At 55.5% G+C, this 16,674-nt stretch overlaps 7 protein-coding genes across 7 annotated transcripts; 6 read left to right on the plus strand and 1 right to left on the minus strand.

Annotated features, from left to right (window-relative positions):
- Positions 1 to 159: 159 nt before the first annotated feature.
- Positions 160 to 3,864, plus strand: SODALDRAFT_287967 (hypothetical protein). The gene is made up of 5 exons (XM_028608585.1): positions 160 to 592; positions 665 to 2,527; positions 2,617 to 3,398; positions 3,457 to 3,630; positions 3,700 to 3,864. The coding sequence occupies exons 1-5, from the start codon at positions 349 to 351 to the stop codon at positions 3,814 to 3,816; spliced, it is 3,180 nt and encodes a 1,059-aa protein (XP_028470406.1). The 5' UTR covers positions 160 to 348; the 3' UTR covers positions 3,817 to 3,864.
- Positions 3,865 to 4,643: 779 nt separating this feature from the next.
- SODALDRAFT_326759 (hypothetical protein) lies at positions 4,644 to 5,270 on the plus strand. Its single transcript, XM_028610249.1, has 2 exons — positions 4,644 to 4,964; positions 5,062 to 5,270. The coding sequence occupies exons 1-2, from the start codon at positions 4,836 to 4,838 to the stop codon at positions 5,125 to 5,127; spliced, it is 195 nt and encodes a 64-aa protein (XP_028470407.1). The 5' UTR covers positions 4,644 to 4,835; the 3' UTR covers positions 5,128 to 5,270.
- A 321-nt stretch (positions 5,271 to 5,591) lies between these two features.
- Positions 5,592 to 6,564, minus strand: SODALDRAFT_267933 (RNA recognition domain-containing protein; the record flags this gene model as incomplete). Its single annotated transcript, XM_028607578.1, has 2 exons — positions 5,592 to 6,354; positions 6,485 to 6,564. 2 exons carry the CDS (start codon positions 6,562 to 6,564, stop codon positions 5,592 to 5,594), a joined length of 843 nt encoding a protein of 280 aa, XP_028470408.1.
- A 1,563-nt stretch (positions 6,565 to 8,127) lies between these two features.
- SODALDRAFT_319240 (hypothetical protein) lies at positions 8,128 to 8,672 on the plus strand (the record flags this gene model as incomplete). The annotated part of the gene is made up of 2 exons (XM_028609443.1): positions 8,128 to 8,303; positions 8,441 to 8,672. 2 exons carry the CDS (start codon positions 8,128 to 8,130, stop codon positions 8,670 to 8,672), a joined length of 408 nt encoding a protein of 135 aa, XP_028470409.1.
- A 1,223-nt stretch (positions 8,673 to 9,895) lies between these two features.
- Positions 9,896 to 11,864, plus strand: SODALDRAFT_326763 (hypothetical protein). Its single transcript, XM_028610250.1, has one exon. It carries the CDS (start codon positions 10,025 to 10,027, stop codon positions 11,759 to 11,761), a length of 1,737 nt encoding a protein of 578 aa, XP_028470410.1. The 5' UTR covers positions 9,896 to 10,024; the 3' UTR covers positions 11,762 to 11,864.
- An 878-nt stretch (positions 11,865 to 12,742) lies between these two features.
- Positions 12,743 to 13,067, plus strand: SODALDRAFT_326764 (hypothetical protein). Its single transcript, XM_028610251.1, has one exon. It carries the CDS (start codon positions 12,820 to 12,822, stop codon positions 13,060 to 13,062), a length of 243 nt encoding a protein of 80 aa, XP_028470411.1. The 5' UTR covers positions 12,743 to 12,819; the 3' UTR covers positions 13,063 to 13,067.
- Positions 13,068 to 13,378: 311 nt separating this feature from the next.
- SODALDRAFT_326765 (general substrate transporter) lies at positions 13,379 to 16,670 on the plus strand. The gene is made up of 12 exons (XM_028610252.1): positions 13,379 to 13,763; positions 13,845 to 13,885; positions 13,963 to 14,243; positions 14,380 to 14,889; positions 14,959 to 14,984; positions 15,079 to 15,129; positions 15,213 to 15,257; positions 15,428 to 15,589; positions 15,682 to 15,718; positions 15,812 to 15,914; positions 16,060 to 16,092; positions 16,170 to 16,670. The coding sequence occupies exons 1-12, from the start codon at positions 13,597 to 13,599 to the stop codon at positions 16,454 to 16,456; spliced, it is 1,743 nt and encodes a 580-aa protein (XP_028470412.1). The 5' UTR covers positions 13,379 to 13,596; the 3' UTR covers positions 16,457 to 16,670.
- Positions 16,671 to 16,674: the final 4 nt, after the last annotated feature.

Consider the following 16,674-nt stretch of genomic DNA (forward strand, 5'->3'; position numbering starts at 1 on the left):
CGTTGTACACTATTACCTCTCGTAAGGTGAGAGGATAAGGGAAAGAAACTTTGGGCCCGGCGTGGCTTGACGTAACAGGTGCATCGCAAAGTTTCCAACGGGTCGATAATATAAGACGCCGTGGGGATGTAAATGGAAGAACTGTTTTCAAAGAAGCAGCTCTGTCTAGTAATATAGAGTTAAGAGAGAAAAACGTTCAGCCCCTGGAAAATCATTTACGTACGCAACCATAGGATATCCAAAGTTGCAGACCCTTTACTTTTAATCTTTTACCACAAAACGAAATTCCTTTATCAATTTGTAATTCAACTCAACTCGAGACACATCACATCCACGCTATCATACGCCATGGCGAGTCCAGCGGTCGAGAAAGGGAAGAAGGCCCCTACCCAGCAGGGCAACCCCCGTAAGTTCTACTTACCCATCTGCCGGGAAGGTAGTGAGACTGACAAAAGAAAAATAGCCGAAGAGACTGAAGTCCAACAAAAAGGCGAGAATCTCGTGGCTGGGATCATCGGAAAATCCGGCGACGTACTGGATGAATCCGGAAGCCCCGTGGGAAAGGTCACAGAAGGAGATGCCAGCGATCTAGGTAAAGCAGAGTTCCCACCCACCTTTGCACTCAAAAGGGTTAAAACTGACAAAAGATGGAAAAAAATCATAGCTGGAAGCGTGGTCACCGCAACCGGGGACATCATCGGAAAAAAAGGCGGTGTCCTAGGTCATGCGGAGCCGCTCGACGACAAGAAGACCGAGGACGGGGGCTTCAGTCTCATGGGCGCCGCAAAGGGCATCAAGGCCGTGGTCGACCCTGCTGATGGCACTGTCAAGACCATTAGCCAGGGACTTCCCGTCCTCGACGCCCTCAAGGGGCTCGGCGGCAAGGGAGAATCAGAAGCCGAAGGGGCCGCAAAGGGCGCCGAGGGCGTCTTGGGCGGCGTGCTGGGCGAAAAGCCGGAGGAGAGAGATGTCGGAGAAAAGGAACAGATGACGGAGGAGGCGAAGAAAAAGCTGTTCGAGGAGACTGACAAGGCGGCCGAGGCTGCGCCTGTCGAGGTGAAGGACCAGGAGCCTGCCGAGACAAGGTCGCAGCCGCCGGAGAGCGAGGCGGGCGAGGCGGGCGAGTCCAAGGCTGAGGCTCCTAGCGGACCGGATACTAAGGCGGCGGAAGAGAAGGGCGAAGAAGTCGCGGAGGAAGCGCCGGAAAAGAAGGGTGAAGAAGTCGCGGAGGAAGCGCCGGAAGCTGAAGGGGTGTCTGAAAAAGCCGAGGAGGCTGCCGAAGGAGCACCCGAGGAAGCCGAGAAGAAAGCCGAGGAGGCTAAGGGAGCGCCAGAAGAACTCGAGAAGGAGGCCGAAGGAGCACCAGAGGAGCTAGAGAAGAAGGGAGAAGAGGCTCCCGAGGAGCTCGAAAAGAAAACAGACGAGGCCCCCGAAGGCGTACCCGAGGCAGCCGAGACGAAAGCCGAGGAGGCTAAGGGAGCGCCAGAAGAACTCGAGAAGAAGGCCGAGGAAGCACCCGAAGAACTCGAGAAGAAAGAAGAGGAGGAGGCCCCCGAGGAAGAACTCGAAAAGAAAGCCGAGGAAGAAGCCCCTGAAGGAGCCGCCGAGGAGGAGGGTCAACCCCTAACCGAGGCCGCCAAATCCCAACTCGACGAGATGGAGACGGTCGAGGTGCCCGGCGAAATGCTTCCCGCCCCCTTCCAACGGTTCGAGGACGCCGAGATCGACGACGAAGGCAAAGTCATCTACGAGAACGAGTCGATCGGCAAAGTCGTCGAAGGCAAGCCCGAGGACCTCGCCGGGCGGGCCATCTCACCGGGTGGCGCCGTCCGGGACGACGAAGGGTCCGAGATCGGGCGCGTCGAGCTCAAGTCGGAGATCGCGCGGGAGATCGAAGAGGAGGTGAAAGCCGACCTGTCGGTCCTAAAGGGTCTGCGCGTGAATAAGGGCGGGAACCTGGTCAACGACAAGAACATGGCGATCGGGCGCGTCAAGTCCGGCGTCGTCAAGCAGCTCGTCGGGCGCAAGTCGGACGAGCTCGGACGCATCTGGAACGATTCCGGCGAGGTCATCGGCGAGTGCGAAGTCATCCCCGAGAAGGAGCGGGAGGAGTTCAAGGAGCCGGCGCCTTTCGAAGATTTCCCCGACGCGACGGTGCAGTCGAACGGCGACATCGTCAGCAAGGGCGAGGTGATCGGAAAACTGGTGGACGGTGACCCGAAGAAGCTGAAGGGCAAGACGGTAGACGAGGAAGGCGATGTCCAGGATCGCCAGGGAAACGTCCTCGGCCATGCCGAGAGGTGGGAGCCCGAGGAACCCGAACCCGAGGCGGAGATCGACAAGTCGATCCTGGCGGGTAAGCGCATCAACAAGGCCGGGTTCGCGGTCGACTCCAGCGGCAACATCTTCGGCCGCGTCTCGGAGGGCAGTGATATCAAGAAGCTCAGGGGTCGCATGTGCAACAAAAAGGGCGAGGTCATCTCCGAGACGGGCGATGTTTTGGGCACAGTGGATCTCGTGCCGGAGGGTAAGTGCTACGACGGTCTTCTAACTTGCTTGGCCTTGGCTTTCACAGGGTGGGGAGGAAAGGAACTAACACATGTTCTTTACAATCAGCCGACCGAGAAGGGGCGAAAGAAGGCCCGTTTGCCGATCTCGGCGAATGCACTGTCCGAAAGGACGGCATGGTCATGACGAAACAAGAGGATATTGTCGGCAGGTTGGTGGAGGGAGACCCGAAGGTCCTCTTCGGACGCTTGGTAGACGAGGACGGCGAGGTGCTCGACCGCAACGGCAACTCGATCGGCAAAGCGGAGCGGTGGGAGCCCGAGGCGCCCCCCGAGAAGGCCAAGGGTCCGATGGAAGGACGACGGGTCAACAAGCAGGGAGAAGTATACGACGACGACCACAACCTGATGGGCAAGCTGACGTCGGGCGACCTCAACGTGTGCGCGGGCAAGGAGATCGACGGCGATAACGACGTGGTGGACTCGAAGGGCGCGACGGTGGGCCACGTGTCGCTGCTGGAAGACATCCCGGCGCCGGAGGAGACCCCCGAGGAGAAGGAAGCGCGGGAGAAGGCCGAGAAGGACGAGAAGCTGGCCCAAGACCTTGCCGGGGTGATCGAACAGGGTCTCGACAAGATCCGGCCCATCTGCAACATGATCACGGACAAGATTGACAAGGCCGAGCGGACGCCCAAGGAGGAGTTGGACGAGGAGGAGCTCGTCAAGCAGGTCAAGCCGCTGATCGAAGAGGGAGGAAAGATCCTCAGCGAGATGAATGGATCGATCCGTGGCATGGACCCCGACGGTCGCATTCAGCGGAATGCCAAGCAGAAGGCCGGCAGCCGGGATGCTACTCCGGGCGAGTATCACCTTGCCGATGTGCTGAAGGAGGTAAGATGCAATCATACCTTAAGACCAGGGCGCAAGAAGCTGACAACGAACGTTCTAGTTGACTGGCACGGTCACGACGTGCATCGATTCGGCAAAGAGGAAGATTGAAGACATGCCTCACGCGAAGAAGGAGCTCAACCCGCTCTGGGGACTCTTGACGGAACCTTTGTTCCAGATCCTAGCGGCAGTTGGACTTTTGCTGGCGGGCGTACTGAACCTCGTCGGTCGTCTGGTAAGTCACGGACATTATCCCACTTTTACTTCTGTATGTGTTTGATGGAAAGAAACTGACAATAGACAGCTGAGTGGCCTTGGACTGGGTGGCCTCGTCGACGGTCTTCTAGGAACGCTGGGTCTCAACCGTCTCCTCGACAGTCTGGGCGTGGGCAGCTTGCTCGGAGGCAAGAAGAAGAAGTAAAGAGACCAAGCAGGCAAGGGCATCAATGATGTTGGCCTGCTCTGCTGCAACACCCGACTTTGGGCGACTATGGGTGAATATTTTCTTTTGTCGTCGGATGGAAAACGGATGTGTTTCATTCCTTTGAGGGTGTAATATTTTAATCGCTCGTACCTAGCTTGACTTGTAATAGATGGCTGTTTGATCTCATAGAATGTTTCGTTGTTATGGCTTGTGAGTATCCTGTATAGGCGAGGCGTGAGTTGAGGCATAGATAGTATCATGAATCTATAATAAATTTGAATAGTTGGTGGCTCCAAAACGGTCGTTCTTCCCTCCATTTCCCTCACGTGACGTTGCTGTCGAAGCATACCGAGACTACAACATAAAGGGGCATGAACACCGAAAGCGGAAAGAAATGGGGGATAGCTCTTGCAGCACGTCGGACAGTGTAATTGACCAAGTGGTCAACTGCTTCTGGTAGATAAGGTACTTCTTCAGAGAGAATCAGAGTGCAAAGCCGTGCTGGTAATGGACGCAGTGGCGGTACCATTAGAAAGTCACAGTATATATAGGCATCTTATCGCACGTAACTTACTGTGCGGAGCAGTACCCCTCAATCCGTTGTTGTCCCACCACAGGTCCCTCAAATACGTACAACGTACACAAGATGACGTCATCCGCCGGCATGACGTTGTCGATGGGTTGATCGATGGATGATGTTACGGACGAGGGAGAGAACTGCAGTGATGTAAACGAACTCCGAAGAAGCAACCGCGCCTACGCCATCCACCTAAAGGTAAGGTATCTTGTAGAACCCAAGTGGATGAGTAAGATGAGGCAGGTTTGGCCAAGGGGACAGTTGAATCCCGTATATATAATCTTCTCAGTCCTGTCTCTTGACTTTCTGACCCATCTACCTTACTGTTACAGCCCAAATCAATCTTATAATCTCACATTCTCACTCTACAACTCTCCCAGCCATCAGAATTCCACAACTCGACCCTCTTAAAACCAAAGACCACTAAATACAACACATCATGCCCGAGGGACGTCAATCACCTCCTCCCGAGCGCCAGACTGATGCCCAGGTCAACGCGCCCCCTGCCTCTGGACACGGCACAGACCAGACGGATCAGAAGGACCAGATGAACAAGGACCAGTTCAAGGTTGGACCCCCCCCCCAAAAACCCCCCCTTTCCTCCTCCCTCCTCCCGTTCCCCGTTCTCTCCATTGTTGTAACGATGCACTGACAATAGCTCGCAGCACCTCACATCAAACCCGGCGGGTCCTATGGACGCTTCTCTCAAGGAGAAGTTCCAGAAGAAGTAAACTGAGTGGCAGGATGAAATACGGCATATATTCTTGAGCGTAGTAATATTGGAACATGAAAGGCAGGATGGTTGAGCATGCGGAGGTGTACGATACAAATGTAGCAGCAATATCAATTACAGTGCTCAACGAGTCAACAAGATCGATTGCCCATTTGCAGTGTGATAAATATCCCGTGCGAAACATAGGCATGTACACAGCACAATCCACGTCTACCGTCCCTGAAAACTTTGGAATGAATATGAATTCAAACTGTGTTATGATTTCGACGTGATTAAGCTTTTCTTCTCTGCTGGAATAATGGCAAAACGCAAAATCCTTAACGCCAAACCGGCATACGATGCGAGAGTACGCGCGCAGACGCACAACCGAAACGTAGGTCCCAAAGCAAATCATATCCCTTCACAAAGCATACAGTGATACTACCTCATGTCCCGATGGCCGTCACAGAAGCTTTTTCCTGTCTAGGCCTTCTCGTCGGCGGCCCCAGGCTTGGACAGCGGGACAGCGGTGGTATCGTCCGGCTGGGTGGGCGCCATGGTGCCGACCGTCTCCCCCGTGGCGGGCGGCACGGCCTGCTCCTTCTCCTTGCCAAAGACCTTCTCGAGGCCGGCGGCCTTGTAGGCGCTGCCGCCGTGCTGGTCCTTCTTGAGGTCGGCAAGACGGCGGGCCTCGGCGTGGATGTCGTTGACCTGGCGCTGCGAGTCGGTGTAGAACTGGACGATGCGCTTGCCGGTGGGCGAGTTGGCGGCCTTCTCGAAGTAGCTGTTGAGGCCGCCGAAGAAGCCCTGGGCGCGCGCGGTCAGGCCGTAGGTCTGGTCGGTGGCGCGGGCGCGGTCGGTGGCGTGGTACTTCTGGTCGAGGGACTGGAGGGTGTCGAGGAAGCGCTTCGAGATGCCGTGCTGGGCGTCGAGCTCGATGGCGCGCTGCAGGGCGACGTCGCCGACGACGTAGCCGTGGGCCAGGTACTCGGCCAGGATGCGGGCGCGGGGCTTGTCCTCCTGGGCGATGTCGTCCGTGTCGCGGTTGACGCTGGGGTCCGTGTTGGCGAAGTGCGAGCCGTCGTCGGACTGGTCGCCCGTGGCGCTCGTGACGTTGATCTGCGAGGAGCCCAGTTGGGTGTTGTTCAGGAGCAGGGCCGTCTTGGCAGCTGTTTCTTTCTCAAAGGTGACGACGGCATCCTTGGTGTCTCCCGAGGGGGTGACCTGGAGATCGGTGATCTTGCCGCTATTTGCAAGTTTCGCTGTCAATACGACTGCGTTTGGTGGTTGATACAAGTGGTGGCGAGAGGCGTAGAAGGAGAGAGAGAGAGAGAGAGAGAGAGAGAGAGAGAGAGAGAGAGAGAGAGGCGACTTACCAGAAGCTGAAAAAATCGCGAATCTCCTTGTCTTCGGTCGCCGACGCGATGTTTTTGACGTGCACGGTGTTGGCAGACATTGTGACGATTATGGGTATGTCGAAGAAAATGGACTGTTATGGTAGTTACTCTGTAGGACGGACAGATTTGATAGTTGTTTGTTCGGTTTGTTCGAGGCAAAGTTTCTTTCCGTTGGGTTGTAGGAAGGGATGGGACCAGAGTTGGTGTCAAAGCAGCGCAGCGGCGGGGTAATAGCAGGTGCAATAAGGAAGGGGAGGGGTTTTAATGGGGTGTAATAATGGGGTTTGATCACGACACGAGGGCCAGGAGGAGGCGTCGGGTGTTTCAATCTCTTCAGGCAACAGCCAGTACCTGGTCCTGCGAAGGGACATGGTGAGGGGCGAAACAACATACGTCATTTCTCGGTGGCTCATCAGTGGACTTACAGAGTGTGTACCTTAGCGCTCTTATACACTGTACTTACGGGGTACCTGTATTGTCAGCTGCCACCTAACCTAATAATACTTCGTAGACCCGTCTAGGTGTCTCTGTACCTAGGAGCGCATTCGTCTTCTTTGTCTATTAACTTTGCGAAAGCACCCGACTGTCTTAATAACATGCCTACGAATACTTCGTTCGTACACTTATAGTGAGGCACGCTACGCATTCGGTGTTTCAGCGAGGCAGGCACAGCTTTAAGAACGGGGGGGAGGGACTTGGGGAGGCAGCGCGTGCATGTGAAAGAAGCTGGCTGAGTGGGCTCCCCTTCAGTCCTGAGACCCAATTCTGTCGTCGGAGGGACGTCACAGGCTTCTCTTATCTTCCTCCTCCAAATTATTGGGTGCTTGGATCTGTTGCGAACCGAAAGAACCCCGTATTTCCCGTTGTCCCCGGTGTTGAAGCCATTGCACGGCCAAGGAACGAAAAAAGAAAGAAAAAAAGAAGAAAAAGACCCCAGAGCAAGTTCCAAAATCTCAATCTCACCGAACGACTGACCGAAACGTCTGGGGTTTCTTGTAGTCCGTCCACGAGGTATTGCAAGGCAATTACTTCGCACGGATACTGGCAATCAGCGATTTACGAATACCTAAGGTAAGTTACTTCGTACTTCCTAATTTCCACACGGAGGTGGAATTTCCGAGTCCTTCAAAAGACCATCATCCATCGCTTCAGGCGCAATCTGGCCAGGCCAGACCACCGCCACGGAGTGTTCCGAGAAGCCACGATTCCCATTATGGTGTTGAGGGACGAGGGAGAGGAGCAGCCGGGAAAGCACAACAGTGAGTAAACCACCTGGCACAGTGCTTACCAAAGAGTAGAGTTGTCACAGGTCCAACGACTCGATTCCGCTGAGCAGCGTCGCATTGATTAATAATCGTTTCAATCCGGGGTCAGGAAAAAGATAATTAAATTAAATAAAAAGACCATCGACATCCACCATTTTCCATCGCCCTTTACCATTTCCCCTTTCTCTCCGTTCCCTCCCCGCCTTCCCCCGCCTCCCCCCTCCTCCGTGCGGCACCTTGCGACAATCACCGGCGGGCCTCGATTCGATCTGCTACGTGTCTTGTTCGAATCCCCCGCCTCCCGCGCCCATCCCGAAACAAGCAGGACGCAACAAAGAAACCCGCCGAGCAGCCAAGATGGACGTGGCCGAATTCGTCGACTCGCTCTTGCAACGGGTTATTCATATGGAGCCGCTGCACCGCATGTTTGCCCTTTGGATATTCTGTCTCGGAGGCATCCTCATGGCGGTGCAAGCATCCCAAGCCGGCGAACCTAACGGATTCCAATGGACCAGGTTGACTCCTGAACGAGCGTGCGTCGCTACTCTCCCCAATTTTTATTTATTTTTTATTTTATTTTACAAACCTATCCATCTGTCGCCTGACTGACCCATTTACTGACCCATTTACTGACCCATTTACTGACCCATTCTCCCTCTTTTGTCCGCAGTCCTTTCTGGTTCTCGCTCTACGTTCTCGAAGCCCTCCTGTTCGTCACCGGCGCGTACCCCGTTTTCAAACAAAAGATGAGCAACTTCTTCTTGTTCGGCGGCCACGAGGAGAAGATCTTGAACGGCCTGTGGGTCGGCCTGCTGGGGCTCGAGTTCCTCATGGTCGTCAGCGCTACCTTTTTGACCATCTCGCGACGTCTAAAAGGCGCGCCCAAGCAGAAGACGCAGTAGTCTACCGAGACCAACCTGGGAGAGCGGTCGGAGCTTGGATCGCTCCAGGATAGACACGGCCCACGGAGCCGGAGTGCTTAATACATATCTTTCGCGGCGTTGTCGATTCTGGGTGCTCCAACGTCAAAGTGTGATCCGGTCGCTTTTTCGCACTCAAGGGTCATGGGCCCTGATGAATTTCGACCGACGGCTGCTTCTCTTTCCCTAGTGCGACAGCGGGAAAGTGCATATCGAGACGAAAAGAGTCAAGATACTAGTCTTGCAGGCGTCCCTGGATATTTTGCTGTCAGTTCCTCAAGGCATGGACCCTGGCGGCGTCAAAAGACGGCACTTTTCGAACAGCCCTTCCAGGAAACTACGTGTCTCTTCGTCGTCGAAAGTAAAGAAAAAAAGGGGGGGAAATGAAAGAAAAAAGTAATCGGTTATTATTATGCAGACTTCGACAGTCTGCCTCGAACTCCATCCAGAGGTTCGCAATCATGCCTCGGGGAAAAGAATCCAATGTGCGAAGGAATCGTCAGTAGCGGCTACGCATCGCAACATTGCGATTGACCAACTGAGCCCTACCTTACGGAGACAGCAGTAGGGTGGTTGAAGTAACCCACTGCTGCGAGCTGGGCGCCTATGTATGTACATAATCACCAACTGCCATGTTTGGTGAAGTGTAAGTGTAGGGCGCGCGCGTCTGCAAGGCAAGGGAGCTTCTCGCCAAGACCCAGTCGTCACTGTTGGTCACAAACTATTGACCCAGTGCAGATGCCGGCGGGTCCAGCCCCAAATTTGGTAGCGAGCTGAAGCGAGGTGAATCCTCTTGGCTTATGCCGTCCATATTTGGCTGGGGTTCTAAGCTTAAAAGCTCCAAGGAAAGAGTTTCTGAGACCGAAGCAGCTTGATTCTAGGCTTCATTCTTACAGATCCAGGCATTTAATTCATAAGGGATACATACGTTGGATCACCGAGCCAGATTCTGCGCATACAGAGTTATCCCAGAGAAAATCAGCACATCGACTGTTGGTGATGCTGACGCCTAGACGCCTAGACCGCTGGACCGCTGGACCCCTGGCCTCCCTTGCCACTTGGCCCCCATGCACCACTAAACAGAGACAGAACAGAACAGGGGTGGGTGGTTCCGCTGATTAGGCATGATTAGGAATGCCCCCGTCCGTCTCACTTATCACGGGTTGGGTCCCCGAACGTGAATGAGAATATTTTTCTCCCATCGTCTCTTTTCATTATCGTGACCATGCCTTCTGGTGCCTCACACGGAAACCCCCTGGTCTAGTCCAGGTCCCTATGCTGTCGCGCTTATTGCTTCGTGCAGCTTCTTAGGGCTGCCTTGTCTCTGGCCAGACATGCTGGTGACAACTCATCTCCACAGGAGGCTTGTCCCGGTCCTCGCTTCCGTCCTCATCGTGTTCAGTCTGACCTTTCTATACCGCGCCTACCACCTCTACCCGTCCGACAAGCTCTCCCAGTGGCCCCACGCAGCGGCCTCTGGCTTGTCCCCGACGACCGAGCCCCTTGACGAGCCGTCGGACTACCGCGCCCCGGCACACCGATCCGAAGACACTTGCGCTACTCGTTTCTCGACGGCGTACCTAGAAGGACTTCGCAACCGGACAGGCTCGTACTGCACGCCAGGGTCTCGCTCCTCGTTGACCTGCTTCCACACCAAGGCGCGAGACGATGAACCCGACGATTCCTTCTGCATCGGCCGCGGCGCCGTCCTCGACCCCGCAACGCGAAAATTCCACCTCGACTGCGCGCTGCGGAAGCTCGAGCCGGAAGAGGTCGAGCAAGGCATCTTGCCTTTCAACCGACTTCGTGGATACATGTATGATACCGGGCCCCGCAACGTCTTTCGGGACGCCGTGATCGTCCGACAGGAGACCGGTCTCGCCAGACGCAGCGGCGAAACCGCCGTCTCGGAAGCGCTCGACGCGGAGCACATGCACCTTCCAGCATCGTCCGACTCGTCCGACGGCGCTCCTTCTTCCGTCCTACCACCCCCCAAGACATACCTTCTTTTGAAGCGCGAGGGTGAAACGAACCCCTGGCACTGCCTCATGGAGATCTTCTCCACCTACATGACCTTCGACGTGCTGCGCATGTCGCGCGACCCGTCCCGAGGCGGCGCGCCTTTCTTCGCCACGGACGAAGCGGACGACACGCAGGTCGTCATCCTCGACAGCCGCGAAGACGGGCCCTTTTTCGACCTCTGGACGCTCTTCGCCCGGCGGCGCCCCGTCCGTCTCGCGCACCTCCTCTCCCGTGCCGGCAACAACAACGCCGACGACGACGACGCCGCCGCCGTCGACGCCGTGAGGAGAGACGCCAACATCATCGTGCCCCTCGCGGGAGGCAGCAACCCTCTCTGGCGGGAAGAGTGGCACGTCCAACCCTGCCACGCGGCGCCGCTCGTCGACGTCTTCTCGTCCCGCATCCGCGGCTTCTACGGCGTCGAGGACCCCCCCGTGCGCGGCGGCGAGGAGCCCATCGTGGTGACGCTCATCGACCGGCGGGAGACCCGGCGGCTGAAGGACCAGGCGGCGCTGCTGGCCGCGCTCGGGAAGAGGGGGTTGCACATCAGGGTGCAGGCTGTGGACTTTGCGGCGCTGTCGTTCCCGGACCAGTTGCGCGTCGCGCGCGAGACGGATGTGTTGGTCGGGGTGCATGGCGCGGGGTTGACGCATGTCCTGTTCATGCGGAGGGGCGCCGGTGCTGTGGTCGAAATACAGCCGGACGGCCTGGATCAGAAGGGGTACCGGAACGTCGCGAACTTGCTCGATTTGGGGTACTTCCGTATCCATGGTGCCGGTGTTTCCATGCCTGTGGACGAGGCTGATAAGGATACCGAGGAGGAGCCAGGGAAGGAGAGGGAAATGGACAGCTTGAAGGGTGTGGAGACGGAGACTCAGGGACGCGATAATAGCACGAATACGTCTACGGCCACGGGAGTGTTGAAGAAGAGGGGGGATTGGCATTTCATGGATGTCCAGGTGGACGAGGCGCGGTTCTTGGATGTTGTTGAAACAGCGGTCAAGTTTATGTATAACAAAGCGTTATGGAGCTATGATGTTAATGGATGAAATGATGGAACATTCGAGTTTTTTACTCGGAGTTTTTACTCTTACTCTTTAGAATACGCTGCCGCACCCATCTAGAGACCAGAGACCCAAGGACCGTGGGGCCCATCCTGAAGATCGTCTTATGCTCCTCGGTGCCAACATGCATGGAGTCCAGTGGGACCGTCAAGCTCTTTTCCCACGAGGCCATGGGGGAATCCGGGGACGAAGATTAACATGTGACGATGTTCGCGCGTAAGCATCACGTTTTATAAGACGGCGTTAGAACAGGAAAGGAAAAGAAGAAGAAGAAGGAGTAAGAAAAAGGAACGGTTAGTTCCGAACATGAAGCTAACTCGGATCTATCACGGCCTTGACGACCTCTAAAACCGATGGCGTAAAGAACATTGAAGCGCCCTAATAAGATGCCCCCCCGCCGTTGCTCGAGCCGTGCCAATGAAGATATTTTGCCTTTCACTCTTGTTTCAATGTTGACACCATGAACCCTTTACTCTTCTGTCGTCCTCCCACACATTGACCAAGAAACTACTGAAGCGCCATGCGACCCCGGATGAGCTTGTCGGGACTTCGCTTCGTTGCAATCCGCCAAAGCGCGATCCCTGATACGGTGATCCCCTTCCCCGGTCCGCTTCTAAGTGGGATCCCGGCGTGCTCTGGGCCAATCCTGTTCGTTCAGAGGCTTGGCCGAGTCGGCGTAATATATTAGGCTAAAATGGCAGATTTGGCAGATTTGCTTAGCACGCTGCGACCCGGTTTCCCCGGCCGATGCCAATCCTCGGTGCATGCGGCGTGACTTTCTAAGCTTTCTAAGCTTTCTCATCACGGCACTTGTGATTCGCCAAGAGGCTCAAACTACGTCTCTTGTTAAATAGCTGATAGAATGAAAAAATCACGGTTCGTGTACGATAGACCGTATACTCCATATCAGCACTACACCGTTGATATTGACCATCGTACGTCTTCCAGGCCAATTTTTTCTTCTTTTTTTCTTCTTATTGCTGTGCTATCCCGCCCCCCAAGTCAAGGGAGTTGGCCGGGAATGCCGACCGGGTGGATGGAGGATGGATACCGGGTTTCCTCCGTCCTCTCGCCGGCTTCTCATCAAAGAAAGACTTAACTCGATCCGTTCCGGGAAATTGGAACTCTTACTCCTGTACAACTGCTATCATTGGTCTAAACATCTTTCCGTTACGGCATTGATGTGGCCTTGGGCCTTCATAATCATCCCCACCCCCAGGCTCACTCAGCTCCCGACCCAGCTCCATGATCCACCCCCCCCAGCTTCATCCGAGGCACCTGGGTAGGCAACATGAAGCGAACAGAATGTACGTTGTACATAAATTCGGCTGCGAGGATCGGTCAAGTGCCGTGATCCGACGACTCGTGCCACGTCTGGCCCTGGCCGTTTGTTCGTTTGAAGTTGAGCTCTCCACTTCCCGCGTTCGGCGATGCTGCACCTATGGGCCGGGCGTGTTGGACGGGGATCCGCGGGGGAGGGGAGAATGACGCGGGGGGAGGGAGGGGGGGGAGAGGGGCAGATCCTTTCGCTGATGGGACGGACGAAATATAGAGCACGAGAGTTGCGTGTAATTCATTCATCAGTTTAAATATCCGGATGATCCCCAACAGGCCGAGTCAGAAGAAAGGAGATGAATAAACGGTTTCCCCGGACCAACCAGCAAAACACGTCGAGCAATACCACACGCGAAAAGCAAGTGCAGTTGCTTGTCCTGGTTCTCTTCCCGTTTCTCCCCGTTTCTCCCTGTTCGACTGGAGTATCGCAGCAAAACACATAGCCCATAACCCAGAGACGGACAAAGACACTCACACTATCCACCATGGGCGGCGGCGGTGATACCGGCACCCAATTCTACGATGTCGCGCTTCGTAGACGACAGGCCTTGATGGGAGCCAGTGGGCCCCGGGCTCTGGTTGCGAACTTCAAGGTCTTCCGCATCGCCTTGTTTGCCTGTATCGGTGGTGTCCTCTACGGTTACAATCAGGGGTATGTTTTGAATCTCACATGCATTTTGGAAAGTAGATCATAGATTGGATGTGACGACTGACGAGTTGATGTGTTGCTTAGAATGTTCTCCGGCTTGCTCGCTATGCCGTCCTTCAAAGAGCGTAAGTCTCAACTTTGACACCCATGTGCTCCCCCTTTTCTGGAATATCGAAAACTGATCAAACGCGACTTTGCTTAGACATGGGCGAATATAACCCTTTCGATCCCAACGCCGACCAGACGAAGAAGGGGTGGCTGACGGCCATTCTCGAGCTCGGTGCCTGGGTGGGCGCTCTCCTGTCCGGCTTCATCGCCGAATACATGTCTCGCAAGTACGGCATTATCCTGGCCACTGTCGTCTTCATCGTCGGTGTCGTCATTCAGACCGTCGCCATCACCCCGGCCGGAGCCCAGGCTACTCTCGCTGGTCGCTTCATCACCGGTATGGGAGTTGGTAGTTTGTCCATGATTGTTCCGACCGTACGTCGTCGCCCTCTCCCCCCGCCCCATGACCCCGGCCAGCTTTCCCGGTGTCAAGTCTTTTGTGACAGAGAGTGTGTGTGAGAGAGAAAGGAAGAGAGAACAAAAAGTCTAACAAGAGAATCGATGCACGTAGTACAACTCCGAGGTCGCACCCCCCGAAGTCCGAGGCGCCCTGGTCGCAACCCAACAACTCGCCATCACCTTCGGCATCATGACCAGCTTCTGGATCGACTACGGCACCCACTTCATCGGCGGCACCGAGCGCGGCCAACAGAGCGACGCCGCCTGGATGGTCCCGACCTGCCTCCAGATCTTCCCCGCCCTCATCCTCCTCGCCGGCATGGCCTTCATGCCCTTCTCCCCGCGCTGGCTGGTCGCCCACGGCCGCGAGGACGAGGCCCGCCGGAACCTCGCCTCCCTGCGCGACCTCCCCGAGGACCACGAGCTGGTCGAGCTCGAGTTCCTCGAGATCAAGGCCCAGGCCCTCTTCGAGAAGCGCACCGCCGCCGAGAAGTTCCCCAACCTCGTCGAGCCCACCGCCTGGAACACCTTCAAGCTGCAGTTCGTCGCCATTGCCTCCCTGTTCCGCACCAAGGCCATGTTTAAGCGTGTCGTTGCCGCTACGGTGACCATGTTCTTCCAGGTTGGGGTCCCCTCTGGCGTCTGTTGGCGGTGTCTGGTCGGTGGAGCTGACATGTTCCATTTCCTATAGCAATGGACTGGCATCAACGCTGTGCTGTGAGTTCATCTTTTTTTTTTTCCTGCTTCGACGCTGCAGACAGGAGGACGGACTCTCGTGACGCCGTGTGCTGATTCTTCCCCCTCTGCTCAGGTACTACGCGCCTCAAATCTTCCAGCAGCTCGGGATGGACGACAACACGATGTAAGTCGCGGCCGTGGTCATGAGATGATACCGAACGTTTTGTTCTTGCATGTGCGGGACAGATCCGTTAACTTGAGGTATAGCTCGCTCCTCGCTACCGGCGTAGTCGGGGTCGTCATGTTCCTCGCGTAAGTCGCTCTGCCCTGCCCTGCCGCCAGCCCGAGAGGGGGGACTATATCATGACTTTCTTTCCTTTTTCTTTTTCCTTTTTCTTTTTCCTTTTTCTTTTTCCTTTTTCTTTTTCCTTTTTCTTTTTCCTTTTTTTTCTTTTTTTCTTTCTAACTTGCAATGTGCTCAGTACCATCCCTGCCGTTCTCTACATCGACCGAGTCGGCCGCAAGCCCGTCCTGGCCATAGGCGCCATCGGCATGGCTCTCTGCCATTTCACCATTGCCATCATCTTCGCCAGGAACGAGAACCAGTGGGAAAGCCACCCCGCCGCTGGTTGGGCCGCCGTCGCGTAAGTTCATGTTCATGTTCTCGGGGCATTTGATGGACCAGACCCCAACCGTCTTTCACGCTGAAGTCTAACTCGTTATTCCCCTTCAACAGCATGGTTTGGCTCTTCGTAATCCACTTTGGTTACTCGGTACGTGTTCCCTCCCTACTCCCACACCAGACTACACCGTTCAATGTGACAGCCCCCTCCGCAGAGATCTCTCTTGACTGACTCGATTGCTAGTGGGGTCCTTGTGCCTGGATCATCGCGGCTGAGATTTGGCCTCTTAGCTCCCGTTCCTATGGTGTTTCTCTCGCGACGTCCAGCAACTGGATGAACAACTTTAGTACGAATCCTCCGCCTTGTTCCTCCTCCCGCCCCTTTTTACTTTTCTTTTTTTACTTTTCTTTCTTCTTCGTTTCTTTCTTTCTTCGTTTCCTCCCCTTCAACATTCGTAAGGAACGTGCAACTCATCATATTCTCTCCAACAGTCGTCGGCCAGGTTACTCCGGACATGCTTCAAGGTAAGCCTTTCGACCCCTTTCCACACATCAAACATCCGTGCATGAGTTGTGCTGACAGGCTACGTCCACGTCTCCAGGTATCCGCTACGGCACATACATCCTGTTCGGCGTCCTGACCAGCATGGGTGCCGCCTTCGTCTGGTTCTTCCTCCCCGAAACGAAGCGTCTCACCCTCGAGGAGATGGACACCGTCTTCGGCAGCGAGGGCACTGCCGCGGCCGACGTCGAGCGCATGGACGAGATCAACCGTGAGATCGGTCTCACAGCCCTCCTCAACGGCCTTGGCGGCGATCAGGATGCCAGCTCTCATGCCGGAAGTGAGGAGAAGAAGGATGGGAGTGCCGAGGCCGAGATTCGACCTTGAAGGTGACGGGGCGGGAAATGAACAAGTCGTTTCTTCACAGTAAGGATTAAAGGAAGCCAGTATTGAAGAAGACGGAACAAGTGAGTGCCTGCATTAGGCGGCTTCTTGGGAAATTCCGTCGTTATAAGGTTACCTTGGGAGCTTCGGGCGGATGTAACGACGGGACGGGCGGAAGAGCCGGCTGGGGAGAGGGTTAGCCGGAGTCTGCCGGGGGAAGT

This window comes from Sodiomyces alkalinus (genome assembly GCF_003711515.1).
Source record: "Sodiomyces alkalinus F11 unplaced genomic scaffold SODALscaffold_1, whole genome shotgun sequence".
Lineage (NCBI taxonomy): Eukaryota > Fungi > Ascomycota > Sordariomycetes > Glomerellales > Plectosphaerellaceae > Sodiomyces > Sodiomyces alkalinus.